This window comes from Balaenoptera borealis, assembly GCF_965194805.1.
Source record: "Balaenoptera borealis genome assembly, chromosome: 20".
Lineage (NCBI taxonomy): Eukaryota > Metazoa > Chordata > Mammalia > Artiodactyla > Balaenopteridae > Balaenoptera > Balaenoptera borealis.
Window position 1 is genome coordinate 52173255 of NC_138879.1, and position 16446 is coordinate 52189700.

General features: G+C 60.1%; 2 protein-coding genes across 10 annotated transcripts; one reads left to right on the forward strand and one right to left on the reverse strand.

Annotated features, from left to right (window-relative positions):
- Positions 1-68: 68 nt before the first annotated feature.
- Positions 69-11906, reverse strand: NEURL4 (neuralized E3 ubiquitin protein ligase 4). Of its 6 annotated transcripts, none has more exons than XM_082372373.1 (29): positions 11541-11906; positions 10184-10628; positions 9903-9968; positions 9460-9758; positions 9182-9293; positions 9005-9093; positions 8406-8478; positions 7992-8256; positions 7565-7746; positions 7158-7243; positions 6877-7051; positions 6586-6784; positions 6419-6495; positions 6238-6316; positions 5715-5890; positions 5496-5627; positions 4935-5080; positions 4601-4825; positions 4405-4503; positions 4160-4321; positions 3808-3972; positions 3086-3244; positions 2544-2723; positions 2315-2402; positions 2114-2221; positions 1822-1966; positions 1572-1684; positions 1326-1491; positions 69-755 (listed from the first exon to the last, which is right to left on the reverse strand). In XM_082372373.1, the coding sequence occupies exons 1-29, from the start codon at positions 11820-11822 to the stop codon at positions 551-553; spliced, it is 4698 nt and encodes a 1565-aa protein (XP_082228499.1). In that variant the 5' UTR covers positions 11823-11906; the 3' UTR covers positions 69-550. The 6 variants fall into 6 exon arrangements, with proteins under 6 accessions (XP_082228499.1, XP_082228503.1, XP_082228500.1 ...); XM_082372377.1 differs by having other exon boundaries at positions 5721-5890; positions 6873-7035; positions 11541-11903; XM_082372374.1 differs by having other exon boundaries at positions 6873-7035; positions 11541-11903.
- Positions 11907-12023: 117 nt separating this feature from the next.
- On the forward strand, positions 12024-16231 carry LOC309618527 (uncharacterized protein). Of its 4 annotated transcripts, none has more exons than XR_014238523.1 (9): positions 12024-13469; positions 13818-13928; positions 14040-14111; positions 14343-14431; positions 14527-14778; positions 15121-15321; positions 15416-15528; positions 15806-15958; positions 16091-16231. XR_014238523.1 is itself a non-coding variant. In XM_082372422.1 (9 exons), exons 1-9 carry the CDS (start codon positions 13000-13002, stop codon positions 16147-16149), a joined length of 1545 nt encoding a protein of 514 aa, XP_082228548.1. In that variant the 5' UTR covers positions 12024-12999; the 3' UTR covers positions 16150-16231. The 4 variants fall into 4 exon arrangements, 3 of the variants coding, with proteins under 3 accessions (XP_082228548.1, XP_082228549.1, XP_082228550.1); XM_082372422.1 differs by having other exon boundaries at positions 15416-15553; XM_082372423.1 differs by having other exon boundaries at positions 15160-15321; positions 15416-15553.
- The last annotated feature ends 215 nt before the right edge of the window (positions 16232-16446 follow it).

The window sequence follows — 16446 nt, forward strand, 5'->3', positions numbered from 1 at the left end:
ACGTGGCGGGGCCGGGGCTCCTCCGGGAGGCGAGAGGCGCGCGCGAGAGAGGCCGAGGCCGAGGCGGCTGCTCTGAGACGGCGTTTATTGGCTCCTTAGAAATCAGAGTCAGTAACAACTGTACAGAGGCCCGACCCCCGGCGCCGCCTTCCCCACTCCCGCCTGGGCCGGAAAAGCAGCTTCATGTGGGGCACCGGGAGACTCCTCTGGGATTCACAGTAACCAGAACAGAAACGGAAATAAATTAAGTGTATGGGGGAGGAGTCGCGGGGAGTCGTGCTCCCCAGATCAGTGCATGGAGAGGGTTCCCCAGGGCCTGCGGCCGGGCTCCCCGCTGCGCCTTCACCTCTGAGGGAGGGACTGTCCGGGCCCTGGGCACGGAGACAGCTCCGCTTCCCAGCGAGTCTGAGAGTCTGCCCGCATGCTCCTGTGCATCTGCCAGGCTGAGCACTGAGCATGCCGTGGGTCGCTGGAGTGAGGTGGTGGCAGTCGTCATTCAGAGTCCACGGGCCGAGGCCCAACTGTGCTTGTAGTGGTGCGGCCTCACCCCTCACTCCACCCGTACCAGCAGGGCATAGAGGAGTGTGGCCCCCTTCTCCTTGGTTACCCACTCAAGTTCGGCTGGGCTGAAGTGAGGGTCAGGAGGCTCTCTGAGGGCAGCGGAAGGGGGTCCGGGGGTGTAGGAGCCAGGGCGCACACACACCTGGAACGCCACCTGGGCCTGGTGTGTCTGCTGGGATTTGGGGTCCCGGAATCTGTCAGGCAAGAAGCATAAATAGGGCAGTGAGACCTCTGAGCCCAGGACCTCTCCCCCTTTCCAGCTGCCACCACAGTTAGCAGCTGGCCTTGCTGTTCTCAGGAAGCACTCTCTCCTTACAGGGACCTGGCTCTAGCCGTCCTCTCTACTTGAAATGGCCTTCCTCCCAAAGCCTGCTCGCCTAACTCCCTCCTGCCTTCTCCAAGTCTTTACTCAGATCTCACCTTCTTAATGATGTCTACCCGGACCACCCTATACCGTATGCCCGCTCCAACCACACTTCTGACTCACTTCACTCTTTTTGTTTCCATAGTACTTACTTGTCACCTTTAAAAATACTAAATACTTATTATGCATAAACATTCTAGAGCAAGAGAGGGCATAACTTCCACATGCCCAGGGCTCCCTTCTTTGTTCTCTGTGATAGGACAAAATAAGTGGTACTTGTGCAAAGACTGTGTGAAGAATGGGCTGGGTAGAGACTGAGGAACTAGGGAGACAAGGTGGGAGAGGAGAGGGAATCATGGTGACCCACGTGGCCCCAGGCCCCCCCTTCCTGTGTACTCACTGCACTTTGGATGCCAGGGCCTCAGCCCCAGCATATTGGAGGGAGGGGGAAAGCAGCACTGGAGGGGGCTGCTGCTCTCGAGGAGGTGCGCAGTTCTCGCCAGGCTCCTCAAACCCCAGCCCAGGCTCTCCCTTCAAGGGCCGGCAGCTCAGGATGGAAGCAGTGCCTGTGAGGAGAGCTGGGTCAGGATGGCCCCCTCACGGCCCACGGGCCCAGCCTGCCCGGCCTCTGCCGGTGCCGCGGTACCTGCTCCCAGCTCCCCCCGGTCCAGCACCCTCCGGACGGCTGCCACGTTGCTCCCATGATACGCCATGTGCCACTTCTTGGTTAGTGTCCCAGCCTCCAGGCGGGGATTCACCCTACGAGGTGGACAGATAGGACAAAGGTCACTGGCTCCCCGAGGTCATTCCCCAGACAAGAAGTTTTGTCTTCCACCATACACCCTCTCGGGGGCAAAGAACAGTGAGAGAGAAGCATGACCCTGCCCCATACGTACCTGAGGTTGAACCTGCACCAGCCAAAGGGCAGAGCGTATTCCCGCGGGGGCTCCCCACGGCGCCTGTGGGCCTCATCCCCTCGAAGCTTCCGGCAAGACTCACAGTAGCACAGGCTGCGCTTCGGCGGAGGCATGAAATAATCCTCTGTGGAGAGTGAGTAGTGGACTTTGTGGCATGGCTCCCACCCTGGGTCTCAGCCATGTGGCCTCTTTGCTACTGGTCTCCAGGGCTCTGGCCATGGCCCTGGGCTGGGCCGGGAATGAGCCAGGTTCTGGGGGACTGGGGACTCACCAGGAAGCAGCAGCAGTTCCTGGAAACGGGAGCACAGGGCGTGGTACTCACAGCTCTTGAGGGGGCTAGCAGTGGGCGGTGGACCCCAGCACACACTCTCCTTGATACCTGAGAGAGCAGAGGGGGCACAGGTCACGGGACCCGGGGCCAGAAGTACAAGGTGGGGGTGAGGTGGGATCCTGGCCCCTTCGGCTGGCTCACCATCCACCATGTCAGCTTTCTCCATGTCCCCTTGGGTTCCAGCACTCTTTCCACTGGCAGCCCCTGGTTCAGGGGTCACGATTGTCACCTGCAGACGAGAGGGGTGGTCAGCCAGAGTGTGACCAGCCCCCAGAGCCTGCTGATCCCCTCCTTGAACTCCAGACTTCCCCTGTCCTCGGACAGCCCAGCCTCCCAGGCACCACTCCTCCCCGCCTCCGCTGCCACTAACCTGCTCACACTGCCCGTAGAGGTCCACGAGCGCATGGCAGGGCTGGGGGACATCTGGCACAGCCACTCCCTGGTCCATCCCATTGATGTGAAGATGCAGCCCCCCAGAGCTGTCTAGCCGCAGTCCCAGGATGGTGCCTTCAGGACACGTGTCCAGATTTGGCCCAAACTTCTCACAGATCTGGGAGGAGAGACCTGCTGTCTTCCCAGAGGTCAGACTCCCACCGGCAGCAGCCACCCCTGCCCTTCACTAAGCTTCGGGTCGCCAGTCCCTGGGCTTTGCCTCCACACTTGCCCACTGCCCAGGCTCTGCCCCTGCTTCAGTTACCTAGACTCCACCTCCCCCAGCCCCACCCCCTGCAACATTCTCCACGGCAGGGATGTAGGAGGAGACGATGAGCCCGAGACTGTCCAGGTAACGCCGCTCACACCCTTGCCCATCCGCTACAGGACGCCTTTATACCTACGGTCCTAGCTCCAGGGCTAGGGGCCCTCTTCTCCCTCTTGGCCAGCCCCTCCCCCTTCTCTCTGCTCCCTACCCACCTTGAGACCGTTGTGGAAAACCCCGCGGCCCCGCAGCAGCAAGGCTGCCCGTTTGAGAGCACAGGCAGAAGCAGGGAAGTTGAGCCTCTCCGGTGGGCAGGTGATGACTCCCAGGACAAGGGAAGATGTCCACTGCCGGTTCAAGAAGTCTATCCGTACCTGGGGAGAAGGCAACCACTCCGCTATCATGGCCTCCTACAAAGAGGTCACCCACCCTGCAGGACCGGGCTCCTCACCCCAGCCAGGAAGAGAAGATGGCACCCCGCAGTGTGGCCTGGGATGCCACCCCTCTGATGCCTGGACGGATCGGAAACTGCAAACTCAGCTGCGTCCTTCTCTCTTTCAGCCTTGGTCTTGCTATTGCTTCTAAAAGGATTCTTATCCCCACGGGCTTTCTTCACCTGCCTAACTCTGACATCTTGTAGTCTGCAGCGTAAGACCCCCTCCTCTGGAAAGCATGCCCTGTTCTCACATATAGAATCAGGAGTCTCCCTGGCATCCCTCAGGCCCTCCCCACTGCTTCCCTCGTCACAGGCCCCAGGTGGGTACTTCCTGGAAACTGATCTACAACTGCCACCACAGGATATGAACAAAAGCCCAGGAAGCTCACCCAAAGGGCATGCCTTCCACTTTGTCCTCAACCTGGAAAAGCCTCTCTGCAGGACGGTTGGCCCTGGGTCACCTTGAGCAAGAGAAGCTGGGGACAAGGAGGTGAGGCCCACCTGGACCAGCAGCTGGGGCACCAGGGGCTGGTTGATGACAACGATGCCCTGGTTGTAGCTGGCCACTCGTGTAGCTGTGCGGTTCCCGTTGGACAAGAGAATATTCTTCCCATGGTTCTCCAGGAACTTGAGGGCTGTGGGCGTAACAGCCACTTGATTCTGGCCCTGGTGTGGAGGAGAGACTGAGCTGCGGGGCGGCCGACGCAAGGCCTGAGCCACCCCACTGGGCTTGACACAGAGCCTGCAGATAAGCCTCCGCCCACCCAGGGCTGGATCAGAGAACCTGAAGACGACCTAACGGGCCACCAACGGCCCATCCCTGTGCCCGGTGGGCCCTGCTGCTGCCTCTTACTTCCAGGCCGTGCTCCTCGCCCTCATCCTCCTCCTCGCCCTCGCTGCCAGTGTCCGAGCTGGGGGAAGGAGGCTGGGTGCCTTCTGGCTCGTCCAGCCTGGTGGAGCTGACAATAGAAACACTCCGCACTGGCCCATACAGATCCAACACGGCCCACACGCTCTGGGGGCACACAGACCCGGAAGTCAGAGATCAGTGGAGGACCTCAACCCCACTCCCAGACCCGACGCAGGTCTTGGGTCTACCTTGGCAATGCCGGTGGCTGCAGGCCCCATATCCTCTCCATCTACCAGGACGTGCATCGTGTCATCTGCCCCTCGGCGAATGCCCACACGGCTCCCCACCTAGGGCCAAGGTGAGGCAAGGACAAGTGCTCAGCCCGCCTCTCCCCGCCACCCCGACTCCCAGGCCCACCCCGGTCCCTGAAGTCAGCTGCTTCACCCCCAGCCTCTCGAGGTTCCGGCCATAGTTCATCCTCTGGAGCTGCCCGTCGCGCCTCACTTCACAGCTGGACACCATCCAGGTGGTCTTAGTCCGGAGCTCTGGCAGGGAGGGAGGCAGCCCCGGGCCACTGCCCGCTCCAGGCCCCATCTCCCCCGGCGCTAGTGTGGTCAGCCCTAGCCGGAGGGAACCAGCCCACTTCTCATCCAGCTCCTCCACTTTCACCTGTGAGAGAGAGGAACTCTCGGTGGCACTGTGGGGCAGGAGGGTGGGAAGCAGTCTGGCCCTGCTGTGAAGGGTCCGCCACCTCCTCTGTCACATCGCCACGGCCCACCTCAAAGACCTCCTCGGTCTTGAGCTCCTTGGTGCTGAAGACGAGGCCGTGGGCGTAGCCGGCCGCACGCACCGCCCTCGTGCCGTCTTCCTCCAGGGTGATGTTCTTGCCGCAAGCACTGTGGAATCGGTGAGCCACACCAGCCGCTGTGGAAAGATGGCACCAGAGGAAGGGGGAGGACTGGGGCAGCAGGCTTCAGACAGGACACAGGCAAAGCTTTCAGGTGAAGCAGGAAGTTGACGTGGAGGTCCCATCTCCAGTGCTCCCTCAAGACCCCTGACTCCTCTTTCACCGTGGCGAGACCCAGTCCTAAACCTGCCACGCCCAGCTACGGAGTCCCGGCCCACTGGTGGCGGGGAAGGGTCCAGGCCCTGTGTACCAGGTGTAACCTCCTCCCCTCTTCTTGGCTGCTTCCCACCACGGGTTGATCCCTCCCCCTTCCCCTCGGTCTGCAGCTGCTGCAGCCAGCCTATCTCTGAACAGCTTTCGTGACCTGGAAACTGCATCCCCCAGGCCCACAGCAGGCAGGCAGAGCCCTCCCTCCTTCCCTGCCGGCTGAACCTGGGGAGTGCAGGGGGAATGACTTCTCAGTGGCGGTGTTGCTGGTCGCCAGGCTGTTGTCCATGGGGCCGGTGGCATTGGTGATGGACACTTGGACACACTGGCCATATAGATCCACTACTGCATACACCTCTGGGTAAGAAAGGAAGGGGTCAGGAGCCTGATAGCCGGGGGTGGGCTGGGCTGAAGGTGGCAGGGCGAAAGCCACAGAGTAGTCACCTTTACCGGGAGGCAAGCCTGAGCAGGCAGCGCCTTGGTCCTGGCCGTTGATGAAGTAGTGCAGATCGCCCTTGGCAGTGCGCATCATGCCGATGCGGGCACCCGTGCCTAGTGCGTCAAGGTCACACCCGTAGTTGTTGCGCATGGTGTTACCGTCTTGCATGATGGCTGTGCCGCTGGGGGGATGACAGAAGGAGTAGGTCAGCCTCCCGGCTTCCTCTCCCCACACAGGACTCTGCCCAGTCTCTGCTTGTCGGAACCCTCCAGTGCCTCGGACTGGGATCTCGATCTGGGGTCTGAGACCCAGTCTTGTGTCCTTCATCCCTGAGATCCCCCCCCGGGAAAAGCAGGAGCTACCCTAAGGGTCTGGGGGGGGGGGCTTCCCAGAATCGAAGGGACTGGGCAGCCAGAACCCCTAGGTCTGTCATTGTCTATGGCCACCACATGCGCCAACTCTGCGTCCCTCATCCCAGCCAGCTCCACCCAACCCCGCCCAGCTGGTCCCCAAAGCAGACAGCCCAACCTCAGCATCCACGTATCGTAGTCAATGTCCGTCATAGTGTTGGGGAATTCAAGGTCCTCAGGCCGAATAGCGGTCACTCCTGGAAGGAGGCAGGGGTGGGTCTGAGCTGAGCCCCCAGCCTCCTGCAGCCAGCACCCGACCCGCGCGCGCGCACACCCACACACACACACGTGCCCCTCACCAGCCTCGATGGAGCCTGACCAGCGGTCTACCATCTTCTGAATGACAATTTCAAACAGCTCTCCATCCCTCAGGGCCCTGCCAGGGAGAATGGCCATCAGACAGGCCCTACTTAGGTGGCCGACGCTGGGTAGTAGGAAAGTGGGGACATGAAATCCCGACACTGACCGGTTGGAGATGACGATGGCATCGTTGAACTCGCTGCGGCAGTTGTGGCGGAGCGCAGTGCGGCCGCCGTTGGTGATGACTGCGTTGCTGCCGTGCAGCTGGTGGAAGCGGAGGTCGGAGCCCCCGGCCCCTGATGATGGGGAGCTTGGAGACACCTGGTTGTTCCCCTCAGGGAGTGGCTCAGGGACCTGGGGCACCTCTGCAAGAGTGGACCTCACCCATTAGGATTACAGTTGTCTCTGAGGCCTCCCAAGGCCACCCCGACCCCTGCCCAGCCCGGCCCTCACCCACGTCGTCCACAATGGTGGCCTGGGCTGCCTGGCCATAGAGATCGACGACAGCATAGACGCCCGGGGGCACGTTCCAGGCGGCGGGGCCCTGAGTCATCCCATTGACAAAGAAGTGGAGAGTCCCGTCCTCCCGCCGCACCACGCCCACCGTGTCCCCTGCCTTGGAAGAAGGGGGGCTGGAGTGAGGAGTCAGGCGGAGTTCCTGCCTGGGCTGGTCCCGCAGCAGCCCCACCTTGCCTACCTCCCCACTGCCGACACCTGGCGGTACCCCCACTCTCCCACCTTGAGCCGGTCCAGGTTGTGCCCATATTCGTCCAAGATGGTCGTCCCATTGTGCATCACCCCATTCCCTGTCATCATCCAGGTCCCTAGGGGGACAAGGAGTGGCAGAGGCCATAAGGGGGAAGCCAGGGCTCCCTTCCTTTACATAGCGGTCCCCACGTTACTCCCCAAAGCCATTAGCCCAGCCTGCCTTTTCTTTGACAGTTGCTTTCTTCCCAGAGCAGGGCAAGAAAACTCTGCAGTTCCCAAGCCAGCCACAGGCCCTGTCCACATGGCACTCCTCAGCCACTGAACGCGTCGTCATAAATGTGACAAGTGAAAGCGGGGCCAGAGAACAAGCTTCAGGGCTTCAGGGACGGCTTCCCCCCTAGCACCCTATCTTGGCCCTGCCCTTCTTGGGAGCTCACCAGAGCGCAAGTTGGTCATGGTGGAGGGCAACTGGAGGTAGGCAGGGTTGTGGGTGGTGACACCAATCTCAATGGAGCCAGCCCATTTGTCCACCATCTTGTCGATGCGCACCTGGAACACCTCTCCGTCCCGCAGGGCTCTGCTGCTCAGCACCACGCCATGATTGAAGTCGTCGGTGGCACTGAGGGCACAGCAAGTGGGGACTCAGATCCCGACACACACACTGAGTGTGCCAAAGCTCAGCCCAGAGATGCCTGTCCGACACCCACTGCCCAAGTCAAGCGGCCACACTTCACACTCCAAGAGGCCCCCCTTCTCTGTCCAGGACGCCCCACACCAGACTCCTGCTGCCTCCCACTGCCCCACTCCTCCCCCCAATCCCATCAGAGCCCCTCCGCAGGCTTCTCCCCACCCCATGGGCCATACTGGGGCCTCAGGGCAGTGCGTCCCTCGTGGGTGATGGCTGCCTTCTGCCCACAGTTGGGGTGGAAGAGCAGGCGCTCGGGTTCTGCCTGGGCCGCAGGAGCAGCCCGGCGGAGGGCACCCTCAGGGGACAGCGCCCGCAGGATGGCATTGTTCCGGCGTAGGCGGTCACTGTGGTTGTTATTGTGGACGATGGTCACCTTCACAGCCATCCCATACAAGTCCACCACACCGTACACCACTGGGGGCGTCAAGGGGGTAGCCACGCCTGCGGGGGTGGAAGGCACAGGGAATGGGGGGATGAGGGGAGAAGGGTCAATATAGGGAGATGGAGTATGAAACAGGCAAGAGAATGAGATACAGACCCCCTCACAGCAAAAGCCCTGGCCCAGCTGCTCTCTCTGAGCTTCCCCTTACCCTGATCAATGCCATTAATGAAGAAGTGTAGGGCAGAGTTGGACTTCCTCGTGAGACCAATGTGGTCGCCCTCCTATTCAAAGCAGAAAAATAACAGCCTGGAATCCATTCACAATCAGGCTCCAGACTTGTCCTGGGGACTGTGAGAACTGAGTGGTCTTCGAGCCTCCCCACCACACCATGCCGACAGGGAAACAGCTCCAAAAGGCTCCCATGTGTCTCAGACCACTCTGAATGCTCAAGGCAAGTCAGGCACTGTGTTAAACCAGTTTATCATCACCGACTTATTAACCCTCATGACAATCTGTCGAAAACTACTGACAGATTCATTTCTAGACATTAAGAAGAAACAACTACCAAAGAGGGTAAGTTTCTTGCTGCAGGTCACTATCACAAATGGCCAAACAGAGAAAGGAATTGAACCCATCTGACTCCCAAATCTGAGTGCCTAACTGTTGCGCAACCCTGCCTTCTCAGAAGGAGCCTTCAAGCAAAAGATAAAGGGCCTTGCTCTAGGTCAGAGAGCACAGTGCCCAGGCAGGGCTGCACAGTACCCGGGCGCCCCTGGAGAGTGGCCCGTGCTTTGAGCCCACCCTCACCTGCAGCTCATCCAGACTGAATTCACAGTACTCCCGGCGGGTGCCCTTGCCGTTGGTCAGGATCCCGCAGCCACTCATCATGATGGTGCCTGGGGGGAAGCAGACACCCTGGTTAGGGTACGGGCTCCCTTCACCTCAGCAACCACAGGCCACGCCCACCCTGCCGGGGGCTGGTACCTGACTGCAGGTTGGTCATGGTGGCTGGGTACTCCAGATTGTTGGGGTTGTGGGTGGTGACACCAATCTCAATGGAGCCTGACCACTTATCTACGAGCTTGTCGATGCGGATCTTGGGTGCAGTGACAGTGGAAGGGAGAGGCGGGGAATGTAAATGCAGAGAAAAAACTCTGCGCCTTTGGCTCTTCCCCAGGCCACCCCCGCCCCCTTCCAGCATCAAGCACCATCTCTAGCTCCCAGAGGGTGAGGTGCCAGCCAGACCCCAGGACCTTGCACACCTCAAACATCTCATTGTCCCGGAGTGGGCGGTTGGTCATGACAACCCCGTTGTTGAATTCATCCAGGGGCCGGCGGCGCTCTGCCGTCTTATTATTGTTGCTGAGTTTGATGAGGGTCCCACACTTCTCATGAAAAAGGAGGGCATCGTTGGAAGTGAGGATGGGTGAGGTGGCAGTGCCACTAGGCCCCGGTGCTTCCCCTGCCGGTGGGGAGCTCAGGTTCACATTTAGGAGCCCCCCGTTGTAGGCAGACAGGATGGCGTTGCTCACCACCTCGGAGAGCTCCATGCTGACAAATTCTGCAATAGCAGGGAGGAGGAAGGAAGCAGAAATGAGTCTTCTCATCCTCAGGCTTGCCGCGCTCCCCCTACCCCTCTCCTGAGGTCCCTCCCTGTCCACCTCACTTCCCGCCCCCCTTCCCGGGGCCTCCCCGGAGCCCTCACCATTATGCGACTCAAGGCTGTTAGGAAACGTCTCCGGCCGGGCCTGCGCGGGGGACACCATGAAGGCTGGGGACCAGGTGGGATAGGAGGGGAATAAGGGTTCAGCCCCTGCTGCAGGGCCCACAGCCAGGACACCCCTCCTCTAGCCCCTGCTCTCCCCTTCAACAGACTCGGGGGTCTGAGTGGCCCTGCCCATACCCCACTTGTCACTACATTTCCCCCATTCCTTCAGCCATTCTCTCTGCCCCACCCCTCCACCGCTGCCCCAGCTGTGTTCTCACCTTCATCCCCAGAGGTCCCCTGTTCAGCCAAGGCAGAATCTTCAGCGGGGGCAGAGGGCTCGAGGGGAGGTGTGGGGATGGGAGTAGGGGGGCTGAAGCCCGGTTCAGGGGGTAGCACGGTGATCTGGGTGCACTTGCCGTAAAGGTCCACGACGGCCCAGACACGAGCTGGCAGGCCCGTGGCGGCCACACCGCAATCCCGCCCATTCACCCAGAGCCGCAGCTCCCCGCCAGCCGTGCGCTCCACGCCCACACGGTCCCCTTCGCCAAGCTGGTCCAGGTCCTGCCCATACTCCTCCAGCACAGAACGTCCATCCCTCAGCACCGAGCAGCCTGACACTACCCACGAGCCCCCCTTCAGCCCCGTGGCGCTGCTTGGGAAGTCCAGCACACTGGGGTCCAGTGCCGTCACCCCAATCTCGATGGAGCCACTCCAGGAGTTGACCTGTGATGGGGTGGTGGACAGGGACTCAGGATGGGCCACGAATGGGTCTCCCACCACTAGGAAACCACATTTCACAGGCCACTGTGTCCCCCTCTTCCCACCTCTCAGACAGCTAACTGGCTTTGAGACACGAGGCATCACCATCCAGAGATCCAGTCCCACAAGGTATTTTCTGGACTCTGGTCTCAGGGGATGGTTGGGCCCGCTCTCCTTTAGCAACTCTGCTTTGCACTGTGGGTGCTCACTGTCTACAACACCATGCCTTTCCCCACCACGCTGGCTAAATTCCCTGGCCCCAGCCCCTTGCCGCCTCTAACTTCCCTGGTCTCTGTGGCCCCTCAACCAGCCAAATTCACAGCTCTCCGTGTCCATATTCCTTGCTCTTGGATATGGCTTTCTCCCTCCTTGCATATGGCCTAATTCTCTCCTAGGCTCTGGCTGCACTCAAACTCACTCTCCTCCCAAATTCTACCTCTGTGCATCCGGCCTCTTCACCACATTATGCACAGGCACACACACCTCTTGCTCCTTGAGTATCTCTCTTCACCCATCTTTCTGGCCAAACCGGTGAGTTTGTCCTTCAATGGTTGTTCTTTTTTTGGTTATCTCTGACACTTCTGACATCTCTCCATCCTCCATCTCCCCAAAATTGTTCCAGATCTGTTCCCTAGTCATTATAGTGGGTGGGGCCCCATGTCCCTTCCCTGCTCCTGGGTCTTAAGAAAACTCAAGCTCTCCTTGAGACTGAATGTTTCCGTTTCATGGTCCCTTCCCGCCCATCACCTGGTGTCCTGTCTGGCGGTTCCCTCTCGGTACCCGGTGATGTGGATTACCCTGGCTGGCCTCCCCCATCTCCTTCCAGTCCCCTCCCACCACCCTCCACATCTCGCTTCCGCGGCCCCAGCTCTGCACCTTGCGGTCGATGCGGACGGTGAAGATGCGTCCATCGCGCAAGGGTTCCCGGCTCAACACCAGCCCGTGATTAAACTCCTGGCCCGGCTGCTGCCGCCGCGCTGTACGCCCACAGGCCGATAGGCTCACCAAGCGCCCGGTGCGCGGGTGCAGCTCCCCGCCGCTGCCCGGACCCCCGCCGGACCCCGGTCCTGGGCCGCTCCCGCCGGGGCCCCCACCCCCACCCGGGCCCGGCCCGGGGCCTCCCCCAGAGCCCCCACTCCCACCCGACCCCGCCGCCATCGCCGCTGACACCGGGGCCGCGCGACAGCCGCGCTTGGCGGCACCGTGGCAACCGCGGTGCACGGACGCCCTGAGGGAATAGGACCCGGGGGGTGGGGGGGTGGGGGTGGGGCCAGATATGCTTTACGGCAGTGCCGGGCAATAAAGCATCCCGGGTTAGGGAACTAAGGACTACCACGGTGGGAAGAGAAAGGACGACAGGGTCGGGCAGGTTTGCTTTACGACACGGGCGAGGTGACGGAGTGGCTCCAGAGGAGTGAAGACGGGCCGGGAGCTTTTGCGACAGTGCAAGAAACGACTGCCGCAGGCATCTTTACGACGCGGGGGGGCAAGTAGTTGGTGCCCAAACACGTTCAGCTTTGCGGCAGCTGCACCGACGACCCCGCCTTCGTCGAGGCAGGCAACACCTTGAAGTATTCGCTTTACGGCAAGGGAAGGAGGGGTCTTTCCTTCGCTCCGCGCGCTTCGAAGCGGTGCGAGCGGGGTCTGAGCTCCCAGAGCGGGGAACTGGTAGCTTTGTAAAGGAAAATATCTGCCCTCCCTACCACTGAGACCGGTTATGTCTTTCGAGAGTGTCGTAGTCCTTCCACTTTGTATCACAACTCTCCGCAGAGGCAGAGCGGCCCGGCTTTGGGGGGAAAAAAAGCTCGCGGATGTTTCTAGTCAAACCTATCTTAAACACCAGTCCAACCAAACTTAGGTTTTAAAGCCACGAATAAAGAATCCAAAGGAACCCCGGCAGGAAGTTTCAAGCAACGGCGCTGACATTCCCCAAAGATTCCCCCAGAGCTATCAACAAACCCCCAGCACACCTCCTTCGACGCTCACGCTAAGGTTGGAGGACTGTGACGTCACAACTAGGCTTCACGCCCCACGGCCAGGACCCCTGACTACGATTGGATAATTCGGATGAGGGCAGTGATAGGGGAGAAAGGCGGGAACAAATCCCAGAGACAAAGAAAAGTCTTAGGGTGGGACAGAAGAGGAGGGGCAAGCGGAGAGGCTCCCAGCCCGAGGTCCCTATACAGTTTTGAATCCGTCCCCCGTGGCTCCAGGGAGCAGTGGGGGAGGGGACCCAGACCTCGCCCAAGCGTCCCCAGCCCGCCGCGGTGGGGGCGGGGCTGTATGTTGCAGGGAGGCGGGGCGGGGTAGCTGAGAGTGGCCCCCTAGTGGGGCCATGGAAAAGCAGGAATCTCTGGGGACTGCTAGAGGCCTCGACGGAGAATCTCCTGGAGGGCCAACCAGGGGAGTGCCCAGAGGCATCGGAGGAGTCGAGGCAGGCGCCGGGCTGCCCTCCGGAGTAGCCATATTTCACGGTTCTGGGCCCCCCGTACACTCCGGGGGAACCGTAATTGGCAGTCCTGGTTCTAGCCAGCCCTCTGGAGGGACAGCAGTCCTCAGTTCCGGCCTCAACCGGCATCCTGGGTCCGGTACACACCCTGGCGGGCTTAATCCCCCCTTCCCTGGAACCAATGTATCCGGGACGTCCAACCTGGGGTCCGGGGGGCCTGGGTTGTACAACTCGGGATACATTCCGCACTCCGGGTCAACTTGCATGCACCCCGACAAACCCTGTGAGGACCGGCCCCGGAGCATACTAAAAAACAGCAGCTCCACCGTGGTGCACAAATCCCCCAGGGCGGAGAGGTAAGGAGCCCGGGAGGAAGGGATTCCAGACACTAGAGGAGGCGGAGTCAGGGGAGAAGGGGCGGAGTGCCAAGAACTAAAAGTGAGAGTAGGTGAGGGTAATTGGGTGGGAAATCTGAGGTTCCTAGCCTTTGAGAGAGTAGCAGGTACCGGATAAGAGAGTCAGCATGTACCCTGACTACATCGTATGTGATTGTCATCAGGTGTGACCCCATCCCCAGCCTGCTACACCTCTGGAACTACAAAGGGGTGCAAGAAACAGTTTTTGAATGACTGTAAGCAGGAGGGCGGTGAGGAGGAGGGCACTAGAAGGTTTCCTCCCCCTTTTTTGTGTCCTTCTCTCACCAGAAGGAAAAAGTCTCAGCGCTGGGATGAAATGAATATTCTGGCGACCTACCACCCTGCTGACAAGGACTATGGATTTATGAAGGTGGATGAGCCTCGCACTCCCTACCGCAGGTGCTGAGCCCTCAGCCCTAGCCCTTCATCCCAGACTCTCTTCCCTACTCAAAGGAGTGGGGGCCTGCCTGCTATCCCCTTCTGAGGCACTGCTTCCTCCCTCCTGTGCAGGCTGCAGGACAGCGATGAAGACCTGCTCGCGGGAACCTCTCACACAATGACTCCTGAGGATCTAGCAGAGAGGTGAGAGTCCTGCCAGAAATCAGTAGGGAAGTGGGGCCTCTTCCTCCCTCCACCCCTGAACTCAGGTCTGAGCCAGCTCTGCCTTCGGGCCCCCCCAAATGGGAGGTACTACAATTCGGATCAGGACTCACCCAGGCCAAAGTGGGGGAGTCAGCCAGCTTGGCCCCATCTACCACCTGCTCCCATTGTTCTCTCCCTTCCGTGCCCCCAACTGGTCTCCCTCCCCTTCAGGTTTGCAACAATGGACAATTTCTGCCCCAAGGTCTTCCTGTACAGTGACAACAGAAGCTCAGGGTCTTCAGACAACTTTTCCAAGACACGTGAGATGTGGGGTGGGGATTGAGTGGAAAGGGGGGTGGCCTGAGCCTTCAGCGAGAGCCTGGCAGGAAAGCCAAGCTCTGACACTGGCCCACAGAATCCAGTGATTTTGAAAAGCGCCGCAAGGCACACTACAATGAAGGAAAGTTCCTCAAGGCTCCGAAAAACCTGCCCTTGGATAATAACAAGAACAGCAGTGTGGGTAGTGTCAGTATGAGCAGTGGCAGTCGAGGTGTGATGCTGGCCTCAGAGCCCAGGCCTGTGGAGAGAGGAGGGGCAAGAGGACTGACCGGAGGAGTCAAAGATGAGCTTGGCCTGGTGGCCAGGAACCACATCCTAGAAGTCAAAGGTTAGCTATGGTGGGGCCCCAGGGACCCAAGGTAATTGTAGTCCAGAACCTTCTCCACCATAGTCTGTCTTCCTCAGGGCCCTGCTGGCTGACAGGGAAGTCGTGCTGGAAGGTGACCCCAGGGAAGACAGAGGGCAGCTGGAGTGGGGTCCTCATCAGGATAGTTCCCCAAGCTGGCTGGGGAGGAGGAACAGAAAGCCCAAGGGAACCATGGCGGGTGGAAAAGTCACTGACGTTTTTCTAAAATGGGAGGAGGTGATAGAAGTGAGATGAGAACCTGGGGCTTGAGCTTCTCCCCGGTGCTTGGGGGTCACAGTGGAGATGGTGGCCTGTATTCGCTAGGCGGCCATATGACTCAGATTGATTTGGATGACTTCTCAGCTTCCCCTGCCTTAAGAAATCAGTCCCCAGCTTCATCCACCACTGTCGTGTTGGAGAAGGAAATTGATCTGCGACGCAAGGAGTATTGCAGCAAAGGAAGATACCTGAGGTGCTCTCCCCACCCTGAACTTGAGGAGGACACAGAAGATGAGCAGCAGACCAGTGAGAGCTGGGCTGGGTCAGCCTGGGAGCGGGGCGGTGGCCGAGAACCAACAGACTGATGGGTGCCCCAACCCTGATCCTGTGATGCTTCCAGGCTCCACAAGCTTGAATTGGGTGACTGAGAATCCCATAAGCACTGAGGTCCGTCTGCTGGACCACACTGGAAGCCCCTCGCAGGATTACAAGGCCACCGAGAGTTCCCTGAAGGTGACAGTGATGTCATCGGAGCCTGGTGAGGGCACCAGGCCACTATCTCACCAGGCCTGGCTCTTGGCAAGCTCCCACGCCCCCAGCCCCCACTCCCTTCAGGCCAGTAGATCAGCAGCAGGTGGTGAGCGAGGCCCTCAACTTCCTTGTGTGCAGTGTGGATTGTATGGAGGGGACCCAGGGAGGCTCAGCGGGATTGGGGCCTCCTGCCAGCTTAGCACCACCGCTGCCCCTGTGCCTCCTTCCTGATTCCTCTCTGCCACCTACCCTGCTCCAGGGACTGCCCCGTCCTCCAAAGACAGTGGGTCCCGAGCAATGTCTGGCTGGTGTCAGTGGCTGGTATCCAAGGGGCTGAACTGGCAAAGCACCGAAGGCTCAGAGAGGGAACCTGGAAGCCACCCAGACTCCTCAAACAAAAACCAGCACAGATGTGAGCCTGAGCAGGGGCAAGGGGCTGGCCAGGGAGGGAGAGTGGGTGGGTTCTAGGGAGTCAGGGGGTCACATGGGCCAGATCTTTTGCCTGCTGCAAGAAAGCCACTCACCCAGTCCCTCCTCTCTCCAGATGAAACCCTGCAGCTCCAGTGGACTCAGGAGGAGGAAGCCAGACAATGGAAACTGTAGCCAGCTGGGGATGGGGTGGGGGCCAACCTGTCCCCGCCCTCACCACCCTTGGTAGGGGTAGACAATAAAGAGAAGAAGAGCAGAAGTCTGGGTATTGGGGGTCCAGGCTGGGCCTGAGCTGTCATTGAGGAGTGGGGGGCAGAAAGGGAAGTTCACACACAGGAAACCACAGGCAAGAAGAGCAGAGAAGAAAGCTTGGAGTGGTGTGGGGGACTGGACTCAACAGGCCCCGAGGAGTCCAAGAAGACCCCACTGCAGCCGTCTGACAATGATTGGTGTGATTCAGTCAGCCACACA

Coding starts and splice junctions, on each gene's coding strand:
- NEURL4 (XM_082372373.1), bottom strand. CDS start 11,822: ATGGCGGCGGGGTCGGGTGGGAGTGGGGGCTCTGGGGGAGGCCCCGGG. Junction 9,094..9,181: donor CATGACCAACCTGCAGTCAG/GTACCAGCCCCC, acceptor GCTTCCCCCCAG/GCACCATCATGATGAGTGGC. Junction 5,891..6,237: donor TACGATACGTGGATGCTGAG/GTTGGGCTGTCT, acceptor TCATCCCCCCAG/CGGCACAGCCATCATGCAAG.
- LOC309618527 (XM_082372422.1), top strand. CDS start 13,000: ATGGAAAAGCAGGAATCTCTGGGGACTGCTAGAGGCCTCGACGGAGAA. Junction 13,929..14,039: donor CCTCGCACTCCCTACCGCAG/GTGCTGAGCCCT, acceptor CCTCCTGTGCAG/GCTGCAGGACAGCGATGAAG. Junction 14,779..15,120: donor CCACATCCTAGAAGTCAAAG/GTTAGCTATGGT, acceptor TGTATTCGCTAG/GCGGCCATATGACTCAGATT.